Raw genomic sequence first — 14322 nt, 5'->3', positions numbered from 1 at the left:
TTAATTGAACTTCAATTAATTTTACTCCATTCAAATAGCTGAAGAAGATTCTTGTTATAATATTTTTTCCAAAATTTTAACATTTAATGTAACTCCCCTGGAAAGTTGCAAAAATGTCGCTTAAACCAAATAGCCCCCTTGATATAAATGAGAATCAAAGACATACCTTTTACTATGTAAAATATTTATTTAAGTTCAAAGAATGAAGTCGTGACCACAATACAAGTTACCGTTGAAAATATGACAACCAATTTTAAGTAAACATATTATTATGTACTCTTCATACACTAATTGCTATTGACCAAAAGTGCTGTTACCGTTACGCATTAAAAAAGAAAAAAAACATTGGATTGTAATAAAAATGCATGTTTTAAAATGCACACGAGTCAATCACAAAAAAAATACGTTTTTAATAAATAATTTATTTCACAGAGCACATCACTAGACTCGCTCAACTTTGACACGTTGGGACGCCTCAAACAAGAGAGAACAATCCAATAATTAAGCTTAATTTTATATATTAGTTTCAAGTTTTTTTTTTGTATTAATTTTCATCCTAAACCTGATAGAGAATAATTAAACGAATTAATTCGCAATGTATTCTTTAAATGTATTAAATATTATATTTATACCTGATAATTTTGAAATAAAACATTAATAACTTTAGTAATTCAAATACTGCCAAGTAAATTCTTTGTCGTGTAAAAGTCAGCATACTGATAAGTACTTAGTTGGGCATATTGTGTAAATAAAACCATAATAAAATTATGAAAGTCTATCGGTGTGCGCGCGGAAAAACTTATGCTTAACAATTTTTTGTAGTTATATTTATAATTGTTTGTTTGTTATCATATAACAACTAGACACTTTATCTTGAATCTTCATTTAAAATCATTAAGCTCACCGTAATACTCGATAGTTGGCGCTATATCTGAATATTATTAGTTTGTTTTGGGTGATTTAATATAAATTGAATTTCTAAAGGATTACTCACGCAGACAAAGTCGCACGCATAACTAGTTTTGTATATTTTTATTGTGAACGATGAATAAAAACATGTAAATAGACAAATTGTTTCTTTTAAGCTATTGCATAGCTTCTATCGCGAGCCTTGAGCGTGGAGACCGAATCATGAAATTCCGTAACGAAAAAAACCTTACACCCCTCACTCCGCCTACCATGTAGCTCGCGTTCAACACATTCACACGTTGCGCTTGTGTAGTGTTTGTGAATAAGCGCGTGGTGTGACGTCACACTGCATGCGCATCATGAAAAGTCTGCCCATCTCTCTCTCGCGCGCTCTAGCTTATGAGTGTGAAGGGGACAGTTAAGGTTTATTTTATTAATGTTTAATATTGCGTGGTCTTGTTTTATTATTGTTTTAATATTAAATTATCATTGTCTAATTATAATTGCATAAGTTGATAAAAAATGCTATGCAATAGTTTTACCGCGGCAGTTTCCGAGTGCCACACGTTTTTTTTTTTTAAAGCCTTACAGTGTCTAGTGTAATCGGGTTGCTAATGGAGTTATGCGTTCACATTCACTTGAGCAGTTCACTGTCCTCGGATAGCTTCTTCTCCCTGACCAAGTTGTTGAGGTGTTCGATGAGCGCCTCCACAGACATCTCGCCGTGGACCTTGTTGTCCCGGGTGCGGACGTTCACCGTCCCGGAATTCTTCTCCCGCTCTCCCACAACTGTTGATTATAATCGAAATTATTCGACTGCATTTGTGTGGATGTGTATGTGTTTGTGCGTGAGTGTTTGTAGGCACGGTAGGCAGCGGCTTGGCTCTGTCCCTGGCATTGCTGAAGTCCATGGGCAACGGTAACCACTCACCATCAGGTGGGCCGTATGCTCGTCTGCCGACAAGGGCAATACAAAAATAAAAAAATTGTGTGTGTGCGTGCGTGGGTGTTTGTGTGTGGGTTGTGTGTGTGTACGTGTGTGAGTGCGAGTGCGTGCCTGAGTGCGTGTGCGTGTCTGAGTGCGAGTGCATGCTTGAGTGCGTGTGTGTGTGTGTGAGTGCGAGTGCGTGCCTGAGTGCGTGTGTGTGTCTGAGTGCGAGTGCATGCTTGAGTGCGAGTGCGTGTGTGAGTGCGAGTGCGTGTGCGAGTGCGTGTGTGTGTCTGAGTGCGAGTGCATGCTTGAGTGCGTGTACGTGTGTGAGTGCGAGTGCGTTCCTGAGTGCGTGTGCGTGTCTGAGTGCGAGTGCGTGTGCGTGTGTGAGTGCGAGTGCGTGCCAGAGTGCGTGTGCGTGTCTGAGTGCGAGTGCGTGCTTGAGTGCATGAGTGCGTGTGCGTGCTGAGTGCGAGTGTGCGTGCTGAGTGCGAGTGTGCGTGCTGAGTGCGAGTGCGCGTGTGTGTGGAAGTGCGCGCGCGCGCGCGCGCGCGTGTGTGTGTGTGTGTGTGTGTGTGTGTGTGTGAGAGCGTGTGTGAGTGCGTGGGTGTGTGAGTGTGCGCGTGTGTGTGTTCGTGTGTTTTTTTATTGCTTAGGTGGGAATGCTCACACATCTCTTCCTGCGGACCGACATAATTCACTGAACACTGGGCAGCAACGTTCTCATAGTATTTATTATGAGAGCTTAATGCGATCGTCAAATGGCGTTTATGGTGTCCGCACGGGTATGTACCACCGTCCCGACTACAACTGCTGCGAAGCAGTCGCGAGTTCCAGTTTGGAGGATGGGTTAGCCATTGCATAACACAAATCACAACTAAACCTCATGTCTCAAGGAGAATGGCGACATTCGCATTGCGATGCCCATGGTCTCCACTGATCGACCCTAAGCTACACGAGTACGGATACCCATATACAAATTACATTTAAATATCTTGTTTGTATTTTTAAATTTTAGTAACACGCAAATAAAAGTGAGTTTAATATTTGATTACCTAATATATAGTTGAACTGGGCGAGCTGAGCATTTCTCACTTTCTTGTTGAGGGTGTCTCCCGCGTCCGTGTCTACCTCGGACATGAAGCCGGCAGCGAATAGTTTATCATTCACCTACAAAAAACAATATCATAAATATCTCCTTAGAAATAAGGTGACATGACATGTCCTTCTTTAAAAGAGGCTTGTGGAGAGTATTAAGCGGTAGGCAGCGGCTTGGCTCTGCCCCTGGCATTGCTGAAGTCCATGGGCGACGGTAACCACTCACCATCAGGTGGGCCATATGCTCGTCTGCCTACAAGGGCAATAAAAAAAAAACATTCAACAAAACTTGCATACGCCCCGTCATGACCTATGCAAGCGTAGTATTCGCTCACGCGGCCCGCACTAAGAAAATAGACTGGTGCTCGAGAGGTTTAAAAGCACAGAAAGTGAATCTGGGGGATCCAACAAGACATGTTTCGGGAGATGGCGGCTTTGCGTGACCCCGTCGCGGTAGGTTTTTATTAAAGGGATTTTATGACCTGGTAACCAAGACAGGTCATGTCTTATTTTAATTTATATTCTTATTTTTATGAAAAATTATAATACAGAATAAAACAAATCACACAACTTCACTCCTCGCGTTCCCGCCAAAAAATCCTAAAGTTGACGTTCTAGTGTTGCATCATAGATAATATGTAGATAGATTATAGGTAAGTTGCAATCTACATACCATAGATAATACACATAATATCTATGAGATATACGTGAAAAAGTGTTAGAATTTATAAAAGATACTTAGTGATTTAAAATGTAAATCATTTCGTTTTATATCGATATCGATTATATTTAGTTCATTTAAGATCCTGATTATTTTTGTTTTTCGATTGGAACAAATGTTCGGTTGACACTCCTCGCTTTCCCGCCAAAAAGTCGCGGTCGGATAAGAGAGAGACACGAGATATAGATTAGAGTGAGATGGCGAGAGCGGTGACGTCACTGAGCACCTGCACGGCGTAGTCGTCGAAGGCGGGCCCGACCGGCACGACGCGCAGCTGGCGCGGGCTGAGCCACAGCGGCCACTTGCCGGCGTACGACTCGCTGAGGATGGCCACCATGCGCTCCACAGAGCCCAGCACCGCGCGGTGAATGATCACGGGACGCTTCTTGTCCCCGGTCTCGCTGCAACCAAACGACACGCAACACCAGAATTTAACAACAGACTAAACTGAAAATGAGTTTCATCAATATAGTTGAAGTCGCTTGAATGGGTAGGTATTATTGATAATATTTAAATAGTACCACACGAGACGTACTCTTAAGCTTTACGCTTACAAAAAAAAAACAAACGAAAATAGGTTCCCCCAGATTATACAACCATTTTGTAAAATCATATATATAACTGGGTGGGATGGGACTGCTATACTAATACTTTTTTTTTTCGAGCCGTGGGCCGAACCTCCTACGGGGTCCTCGCGCCTAAGGGGGCGCGCGGGGTATGTGGGACTTGAGAATCTGCTGATGTTGGGAACAGACTGCGGGCCCAAGGAGTTTTAGGGCCCTACCGCACTAAACAGCTCCCCTGCACTCTTACACCCGACATCCGGTCTCCGTCCGTGGTCAGAACTCGGTCAGAGTAGGAGGATTCCCGCGGTCAACACCACAACCAGACTCGCGGCGCCACTCTGGAGTCGCCCGACCGATGGGTCGTCGAGATACAGGTAGCGACCGAAACAGCCGTGTCCCGTGAGCACCTGCGTCGTTTGGAACGTGAGACGTCGTCGGTCGCGATTCACCCAGTCGGATCGCCTCGACGGTCTGTCGCCATAGGTCGTGTCCGCCAGGCGGCGAGACCACGCCTCGAGCACGGCACGCTGAGGTTGAAGCCTCCACGCTCGAACTTCTGCCACGCCAGGATACGACTTCCTCCATAGTCCGCAGCGAGCGCTTCCGCTTCCAGGTCCCAGGGAGGCGTCTCGGCACGCACGCCGTCGCGAATAAGACTGTGCGGTACCTGCGAGCCGCCGTGACCGCAATCGCCCGCTGCGGACGTCGCAACAATGCGATGTTGTCGTGCCTCAGGGCGTGGTACCGTACGGGAGCCCGTATACTAATACTAGCTTTTTTTCCGGGGGAAAGTCCTTATGGACTACTCCGCCTGGGGAGAGGCGGAGGGGCGTGCTGGACTCGTACCGGCTAAAGCCAACCCGGTGTCTCCCCACTCGTGCGTGTGGGGCCGCTGGAATCAAAATTCTTCCGTAGCTACTAATACTAACCTAACGTAAGTCAAGTTGAATCTCTCGGGCAGCTGGAAGTCCAGCTGTATGGTGGCGCATTGGTGGGAGCGCCTCAACGCGTCCTGTATCGTGATGTCGATCTTGGGCCCGTAGAACGCACCATCGCCGGGGTTCAACTGCCACGGTTTGCCGAATTTGTTCAGAGAATCTTCTAGAGCCTGCACGAATCGAACAATATTATATACAATAAACTACTAAAGATAATCGGGAAATTCCACTATAATCACTGTGAAAACAAGATTTAATTTCATTTCGTTTATCATCAATTTGCCTTGTACAGGCGGGAAAAATACGCATTCGCATTTTTTTTGTTGGCAACACTAAATCTCTTTTATAGGCATGATATAAAAAAGAAATAGTTTGACAAACAGCGGAAGAAATAATACTATAATAATATTAAGTTGTACTGTAATTTTTCTTATTCGTAGATTCGTTTGGCTTAAAGGTCTCGTTAGCAGGGCATGATATCTTAGATCCAATTCGCAACAACTATTAATTTAACCATTGAGCGTATTGTGGGTCCGCAGGAGGGACAGTTTTATTCATTTCTACCGCAAATTACGAAATGTTCAGTTTTAAGTGGAGTAGATTCTGCGATTGAGTCTTTGAGGTTAATTGTATGATGGCTAAGGTAGTGTTCGTTTTATGTGCTCTGGTATACCCATGTTACTCGTATGGTCAGTCTCAGGTAGAAAACAAGCGTCCGTAGCAAATAAGTAAAAGCCCGATGTGACCCGTCAAATTTTTTTTATTGCCCTTGTAGACAGATGCATACGGCCCACTTGATGATGAGTGGTTACCGTCGCCGATGGACTTTAGCAATGCCAGTGGCAGAGCCAAGCCGCTGCCTACCGTACAGAGCACTCACCTTTTCAGCCTGGTTCCAGGTCTCTAAGTCTCCGAGGTATTTCTCTGGCCTGGTCGAGAGTTTTAATTGGAACGTGAAACCGAAAGTGGAGTACACACACTTCAAGAACTCAAGGCAGCCGACCTGTGAACAAGACGAGAATATTTTAACCAAAATTATAAACATGTACCTGTTATTCAGGTAAACATAAATCTTATTCCAATTAAATGGGGATGTTGTGGAGGAATAACATTGGGTGATAAAAAAAAATTACCCGCAAAAACTGAGACCTTAGAACTCATGTCTCAAGATGAGTGACAGGATTTATATTGTTGATGTCTGTGAGTTCCTGTAGCCACTGAGCACTATGTGGACCGTGAGCTTGTTAAGCCATCTTAGCAGTAAAAAATAAATTAGTAAAAATAAATAGAGGGGATCGGACGTTTGGGCGAAAAGGGCAGGGGAGTCGTTTAGTGCGTAAGGTCCTGAAAACATCTTTGGGCCCGCGGTCAGTCCCACATACCCCGTGCGCCCCCTAGGCGCGGGGACCTCGGAGGAAGTTCGACCCCCGGCCCGAAATATAAAAAAAGGTTGACAGCGGCTCACAATCTCGGCCTCGATTTGTTGCGGCGCGCAGAAGATGTGCGCGTCGTCCTGCTGGAAGCGCCGCACGCGCGTGAGGCCGGTGAGCGCGCCGCTCAGCTCGTTGCGGTGCAGCACGCCGAAGTCGGCCAAGCGAAGCGGCAACTCGCGCCACGACCTCGTGCGGTTGTCGAACATCAGGCTGCGGGATACAAAAGCAACCCCTTCAACATTGTTTCACCTTCATAAGGTATCATCATCATAATCTTCATAAGCCATTAATAGCCTTTGCAGCATTCACTTAGAAGGACAAAAAAAAAGTAATGATATAAAATGTATATAATGATAGTTATGTGTTAGATTTTTTAAGTTACTAACATAGATTATAAGTAATTCTTACTAACAAAATGTTATGGTTTAAAAAAAAAAGAAAACTGAAATAAAGTATAAATAAAAAAAAATAAGCCGATGGTCTTGAGAGACAACATCAGCGTAACCGGACAAACAGGTGAGCTCACGGGGCTCAAACCCGACATAGATTCTGTGAAGCACTGCTCTTGCTGGGGCTAGTGTTAGCAACGTTAGTTAGAGCCCCGTGAGCTCACCTACTCATTCGGTGAACCGAGTATGACCCCTCGAGGTCACTAGAATAGATAGAGAAAAAAAAACATTTCGTCAAATTTAGACAATTTTAACCAGCTCGCATTGAGTACTAATAGTGTCAACTTGTTTGATTTTCGTTTACCTATCTTTGAAATCCGACATGAATATGTTGTACTATTATTATTTATTATTCCCAAATACATCTAAGGACTTTGATATCCGTCATGAATATATTGCATTTTTAGCTTCCCAAATAAAACTATCTAAGCTCTAGTGGGACGTGTTATCAGCTCCACTTAGCTTCAATTGAGGATACATTGTGTTTCAATGAATTGTTATTGCATGTTACTATGATTAGCTAAGACAAATTTTTGAATAATATAAAAATGAATTGCTGTTCGTTAGACTCGCTAAAACTCGAGAACGGCTGGACCGATTTGGCTAATTTTGGTCTTGAATTATTTGTGTAAGTCCAGAGAAGGTTTAAAAGGTAGATAAATATGAAAATGCTCGGAAATAATTAAAAATAACAATTTTGTTTTTCCTTTGATGTGTACCCCGTCAGACGGATTCCTTTTGTTTGTTTTAAGTTTATTTTACACAAAAGCTTAGGTCTTTCACTTATCGATTGAGGCACTACGAAGTCTGCCGGGTCAGCTAGTTTTTGAATATAATCTTACCAATGTCCGGGACAGTTCATCGGTTTCAAAGCGAACGTTTCCTTTTCAACGTCGAACGAGAACATGTTTTCAGCGTAGTGAGCCCAGTGACCCGAGGTCTGCCACAGCTTGGCATTGTACATGTTCGGGGTCACCACTTCATGGAATCCTCTGGACCTGGTGTCAAAAGATAGCATTGTAATTTAATATATTTCGCAAGGATCTTAATATGTTAGTAGATGAATGTAAGATTTGTACCGAGTGACATGCAGACATGTACCAAAAAAAAAAATTAACATTGTGTCGAATGTCATTTGCAAAGTTTCTGTAATTAATAATTAATTAATCCATACTAATATTATAAAGATGAAAATTTGTATATATTTTGTATTGAATAGGCTCCGAAACTACTGAACCGATTTGAAAAATTCTTTCACTGTTTGGAAGCTCCCCGAGTGACATAGGCTTATAATCTTTTTTTTTTTAAATTAGGGATCCTTACTAAAAGTCCAATAGTGTAACCTAAGGTGTAAAAAAATTACCTAAAATATTCTTTAAATCGCGTGCCCTGCGAATACTATTGATGATAGAATAAAATAATTTACTACGACTTTGTAGAAGACATCATTATTTAAAAAAGTATCGCGACAACATATCTCTAACTATTATAGTTATGCCGCAATACTGTTCTTTTATTTAAAAAATAAAACAACGTCAATGAAATTTTTGTTAAAGTCCCGAGCGGAGCCGGAGAGGGCCGCTAGTATATTAATAATTACTAAATGAATGAAAATTATGTGAGGATTTTTCTTATAATAAAACCATAAAAATTAATATATTACCTGTATTGTTCTTTAATGAAATTCACGAGTGTGTTGTAAATGTGAGCTCCGCGTGGCTGGAAGAAACACGAGCCGGGAGACAGTTCGTGGAAGAAGAATAACTCTTGTTCCTGTCAGAATAGAACTAAGGTGTAATTTTAAAACAAGTCGAGATCGCGATTATTTACTGCTTCAATGTTGGTTGGGAAAGGGGCCTAGACTGACTAGACTTTTCACTGGTGGTAGGACCTTTTGTGAGTCCGCGCGGGTAGGTACCACCGCCCTGCCTGTTTCTGCCGTGAAGCAGTAATGCGTTTCGGTTTGAAGGGTGGGGCAGCCGTTGTAACTATACTGAGACCTTAGAACTTATATCTCAAGGTGGGTGGCACATTTACGTTGTAAATGTCTATGGGCTCCAGTAACCACTTAACAGCAGGTGGGCTGTGAGCTCGTCCACCCATCTAAGCAATAAAAAAAAAACTTCAATATAATAGTATTTATGGTTAGTAGCCCCTCCCGCCAGCTAAGTGGAGCCGAAATAGCCCCTCGATGCTAACTGTTCCATTTCTATTACACAAATCTTCAGTGTACAGACAAAGAGGTACCATGTGCCGTCTCGCTATAAGATGAGCACTCTGAAGTCTTCCTTGGCATGACTACTCAGGTGCAGAACAACAAGGTCTGGTTATTGGTGGCGATAAAAATAGTTAAATTATTTTACCCTTCCAATCTTTCTGTGGTCACGCTTCGCGGCCTCCTCTTGAATGACCTCCCATTCCTTCAGCTGTTTCGGTTCCGGAAATGATATACCGTACACGCGCTGTAAGCTCTCCGCTTCCGCTTTGCCTTCCCAGTACGTTGCCGAATTCTGATTCGAAAACATAAAAGATTAGCAAAAAAAAATGCTTTTATTTTTAACTAGCTGACCCGGCAGACTTCGTAGTGCCTCAATCGATAAATAAAAGACCTACAATTTTGTATAAAATAAACTTAAAACAAACAAAATGAATCCGTCCGACGGGGGGAGACATCAAAGGAAAAACAAAATTGTTATTTTTATGTAACTCCGAGCATTTTCATATTTATCTACCTTTTAAACCTTCCCTGGACTTCCACAAATAATTCAAGACCAACAAAATTACCCAAATCGGTCCAGCCGTTCTCGAGTTTTAGCGAGACTAACAAACAGCAATTCATTTTTATATATATAGATTAATATTTTAGATTTGACGCAGATTTAGGCAATTTAATGATTCAGTCACTATTTTAACAACTATCACTATTCTATTAGTAACTTGTGTCATTATAAAAAGGTGTCCTTAGTTATAAGCAACATCTAGTTAACCGCGGCTTCATCCGCGCCGTTTAGAAAAAATGGGTATGAGATGTTCAGGATAAAAGGTAACCAAAGTCCTCTCTTGATTTATAACTTGAAAAAATCATGCCTTTACGTTGAAATGTGAAGGAAGGATCAACACACTTTCATATTAATAATATTAGTATGGATTATCTATTCGGCAAAAGGATAATTAAAATAAATCACCTTCGTAACTTTTAATGCTTTAACTTTTCCCGTGTGTCTCACGTGAGGTCCCCTGCACAAGTCTATGAGTGGACCACACCTGTACACAGTGGTCGTCGGAGTCTGAACTTTCTCATTCAATATCCGAACTTTGAATGGATTGTAATCGAACATTTCCAATAACTGTTCCTTTGTCAGTTCTAAGCGTTCAAAGGGCTGTTTTTCTTTTGCAATTTTTTTTATTAGCCCCTCTAGTACGTTGAAATCTGTTGAAGATATCTGTAAAATATTTTAAAAGAACAATTAATTGTTAGTTACTATGCAACTCCATTAATAAAATTTAAAGGTGACATCAATTTAATGAATCCAAACATTTTATTGTTAAACATTTCCCTGACCGTCAGTGGCCAGGAAAACTGTAATGTATCATAGTAAGCATAATCTGTAAAGTATTTGATACATGATTTTGTATGATGACAATAAAGAAATGCTAGATAATACTTTATAATTCAGGTAAATTTTTTCAGGTTATAATTTAACTTTAAAAAAAGCAACTTACCCCTTTTTCTGGATAATACATGTCATAGTAGAATCCTTCTTCTATGGGCGGCCCATAGCATAGACATCCTCCATACACCTAAAAATTATGCCACTAATTAATTCATTGTATAGTTATTACTTATATGGTCTATAATTTATATTTTAAAAAAAAACGAATATATTGTCAAATTTGTCTGTTAAATTGGTGGGTTATTTCAAGGTTGTGCGACTATATCCTAGTTTGATCCTAGGGAAGGGTTCCAGATTTTTGGCTGGGACCATCATCCTACCACGTTCAGCCTTCAAATCAGTCACATATTGCAAGTTGAGAGTTTCAGCAATGATTACTGAAAACAAATTTAAGATTCTTTTCTACTTAGATTTAATATTGTTGTTTAGAAATAATAACAATGGTATAATTATATACTAATATATTCATTTTTTTATTTATTAGCATACTCTTAAATTTCTTGTACTATTATGTAACGTACACTGCTGAGATTTAATTAAAAATATAAAATATGTAGTATATTTTACATGAAGTGTAAAAAATAAATAAATAAATCAATAATTATGTCACTTTAATCATGCATACTCTTTCCATAGCTTCTCCCAGCATATGAGCAGAAGAATGCCAGAAGACCGCCTGTGCGTCGGTATTGTCCCATCTTAGCAGCTCCAACTTACAGTCTCCTTCTAGAGGCCGATCTAGATCCCACAGTTCATTGTTAACTCTGGCTATTATTGTTGCGTCAGCCAAACCTTGACTGGAAATTAAACCCAATTTATTATTTTGTATTTCATGCAAAGTTTTGGCCTGTGATGTGGACTTTGATGGTATTTTAGTTTGTAAGTTTCAATTACGAATAGATATTAATAATTTATTTTTGTTTTAACTCACAAAAGTGAGCAATGTTCTATAATACTATGAAAATCAAAATTTGAAAATCAGGCCTAGAGCAATATAAATCTGATTAACTTTCTGTCTTAGATAAATTAGAGATGTTTTAACTTTACTTACACACGAACATTTCACAGTGAACAGCAATAATACATTTTGCACAAAATTTAACACTATATTCTTAGAAGCTTTCACATAAGCATAAATAGTGTGTACATCCTTGCAACACATATAGCATGCTTCTTATTCATACATGCATGCTGATGTTAAAATGATTTATTGTTTCAAGTCAAAATATTATATAGTCGTTTTCAATTATCCATCAAATATATAAAGCTATGTTCCGCTCATATAATTTTACTTACAATTCACTCCAAAACTCGCTTGGGAGCAGGAAATAAAATATTTTGAGTTTAAAATAAATAAAAACTGGAGTGATTTAAGCAAGAAAAATCACACATTTTAAGTGAGATACTATAAAGTGCCAAAATCATTTTGTATTATCACATTTCTGTATTATTTACAGGTTTGCTAAAATTGATTATTTAAAGTAATTATAAAAAAAAACTAATTTTTTAATAACTAAAAGTTTTACAAACCTGATTCCTTTGGCAACATCATACGGTGTGGTTTTCCAAGCCTTAGCTTCTACAGTCTTCCCATCAGGTAATGTGACCACAACACTTATATCTGGCTTAGACGCAATCTGCTCAGTATATTGCGCCTTATATTTGTCCCATAATGTTATACGCTTCTGTATATACTCTGGCCATGGGTTCATTTCAGAAACTGCATTGGTATCTTCAGTTTTCTTTTTCTTTTCTTTCATGGCTTTCGTTTTAGACTGTTAAAAAAATTGTAAGTTTTATATACTTTATTTACTTAGTTCTTTTTTATATAGTCATACCTATATACTTTTAAATCATAATTTACACAGCTGATAAAGGCGACGACGTGTTCATCTTTCCTACCATTTCATTTTAATTATTATGATAGGTATTATTAAGATCATAATTAAAAAACTAATAATTTTTCCTTGGCTCAAATACATATTGAGTGGATCAGTAACTAGACGCCTACAGTAATTAGGGTTCTAGGGTCGTAGGTTTGATTCTCAAATTAAGGATATATAGCATACGGAATCAACAGGTGCCTTTGCTTTGTATTTGGGTGTTTCAATACGATATATGTATTTGCATTTATATTTAAACATATATCGATATGTACATCATTACGTCATACATCTTTGGTATACCTAGCACAGTGAATCCCAGTTTAACGGTAAATGGGGCCTATAAAATCAAAGGCAGCTATATCCAAGTCTGTCAAATATTCAGGTAAACTAAAAAAATCGGCCCTAAACACGTCATTACGGATCCTCCCGATCCATCTAAGTACTGCTCTTGTTAGCAACACTCCCGGTTTGAGAATCTGAAATAACTTTGTTCATATAGCTGCAATATTCTTTATTTTAAAACAGATTTATAAAGAATGAGAATATTACTAATAATCTGAATTTTAAATGATAAAACTTCGTTTATTAGTAATTAATACAGAGTAACCTTAACTTTTTTGAACTGAATTTGTTAAAGATTTAGCTGCATTTGTTATAACATGAAAACACTAAAGCATGTTCAACTAACTAAACAAGATAGAGCCATTGTTAATACATTTTACGACATTATGGCGTTTAGCTGCCTTTGATTTTATAGGCCTCAAATAGTCCAGTATAATGTTTCCCAAATTATCAGTTATTATTATGTTTATTAGTACATATTATTATTACACTGTGAACGCTACCACTAATTTGAGACTTTAAGAAATTAAACTTCAGTTTTAAGGAAGATTGACCATGTAGGGTCATCTCTTAAAAAAAAACAATATTTTACAGATGCCAATAGCAGCCCACACAGGTGGGTCGAAATGCTGGCTATTTCGGTAATTAGTTCTAGTTTGAAAGCTGTCCGTAAGCTACTAAGTATTTTATAATAAAAATTAATACTTCATTTGCATGTATCAGGGTGGGTGACCGCTATAACATGATATTTATGAAATCTAGTGAACACTTTAACAACAAGCGGGCCATGAGCTGGACTAGTCATCTGTCAACCCTTCCCAACTATTAAAAATTAGAATTATATGAAAAAAAAAATATTATTGAATTTGATTTTAAAACTTCGTAGATTAGTAAATATAACCCATCAGAAAGTACGTAAATACGTTCATTTTATTGAATTAATTTTGCACTAAAAATATGGAAAAATCACTACGATGATTTAATTAATTAATAGGTTTTTTTCTGACTATTTGCCTACAGACCCATGTGGCGTAAGCGTAGCCCTCTTTGCAGCGGACCACGCAGGCCCCACGGAGGTTTATTAATTTTAACATCACTTATACACTACGAAAATTCACTGTTAACAAATATTATCATTTAAAATCCTGCCTTTTCGTTTATATTTAAATTTTTGATATCTTCGGCAGCGGTGTCACCCATTGCGATCGTGTATCGTGTCCTATTTTGACAATGACAATGACAGATGACACAGACTTTGTCTTTCCAAATAATTGCGTTTTGTTCCGTAATAATTGAAAAGTCACACAATCTGTATTTACACCTAACAATTTTTTTATACATCCGTTACAAAATCTAAGTACCTATTTTCCTTTGT

General features: G+C 39.1%; 1 protein-coding gene across 2 annotated transcripts; it reads right to left on the bottom strand.

Moving 5' to 3' along the window:
- Positions 1 to 167: 167 nt before the first annotated feature.
- On the bottom strand, positions 168 to 14224 carry LOC101740700 (threonine--tRNA ligase 1, cytoplasmic). 2 transcript variants are annotated; one of them, XM_004933403.5, is made up of 14 exons: positions 14097 to 14224; positions 12250 to 12494; positions 11345 to 11516; positions 10769 to 10846; positions 10231 to 10488; positions 9409 to 9555; positions 8709 to 8818; positions 7888 to 8043; positions 6629 to 6806; positions 6044 to 6166; positions 5155 to 5333; positions 3886 to 4060; positions 2896 to 3010; positions 168 to 1698 (listed from the first exon to the last, which is right to left on the bottom strand). In XM_004933403.5, the coding sequence occupies exons 1-14, from the start codon at positions 14145 to 14147 to the stop codon at positions 1544 to 1546; spliced, it is 2142 nt and encodes a 713-aa protein (XP_004933460.1). In that variant the 5' UTR covers positions 14148 to 14224; the 3' UTR covers positions 168 to 1543. The 2 variants fall into 2 exon arrangements, with proteins under 2 accessions (XP_004933460.1, XP_004933459.1); XM_004933402.5 differs by having other exon boundaries at positions 13970 to 14190.
- Between the last annotated feature and the right edge of the window lie 98 nt (positions 14225 to 14322).

Source organism: Bombyx mori, chromosome 19 (genome assembly GCF_030269925.1).
Source record: "Bombyx mori chromosome 19, ASM3026992v2".
Classification (NCBI taxonomy): Eukaryota; Metazoa; Arthropoda; class Insecta; order Lepidoptera; family Bombycidae; genus Bombyx; species Bombyx mori.
This window is presented reverse-complemented; position numbering and strand designations above follow the sequence as displayed.

What these genes read in the sequence shown, in the direction of transcription:
- LOC101740700 (XM_004933402.5), bottom strand. Translation starts at nt 14,041, where the DNA reads ATGTTAAAATTAATAAACCTCCGTGGGGCCTGCGTGGTCCGCTGCAAA. An exon ending in GCTACGCTTACGCCACATGG is followed by an intron (nt 12,495 to 13,969) that starts GTCTGTAGGCAA and finishes TTTTTTTAACAG; the next exon opens with TCTAAAACGAAAGCCATGAA. An exon ending in CCAGTTCAACTATATATTAG is followed by an intron (nt 1,699 to 2,895) that starts GTAATCAAATAT and finishes TATAATCAACAG; the next exon opens with TTGTGGGAGAGCGGGAGAAG.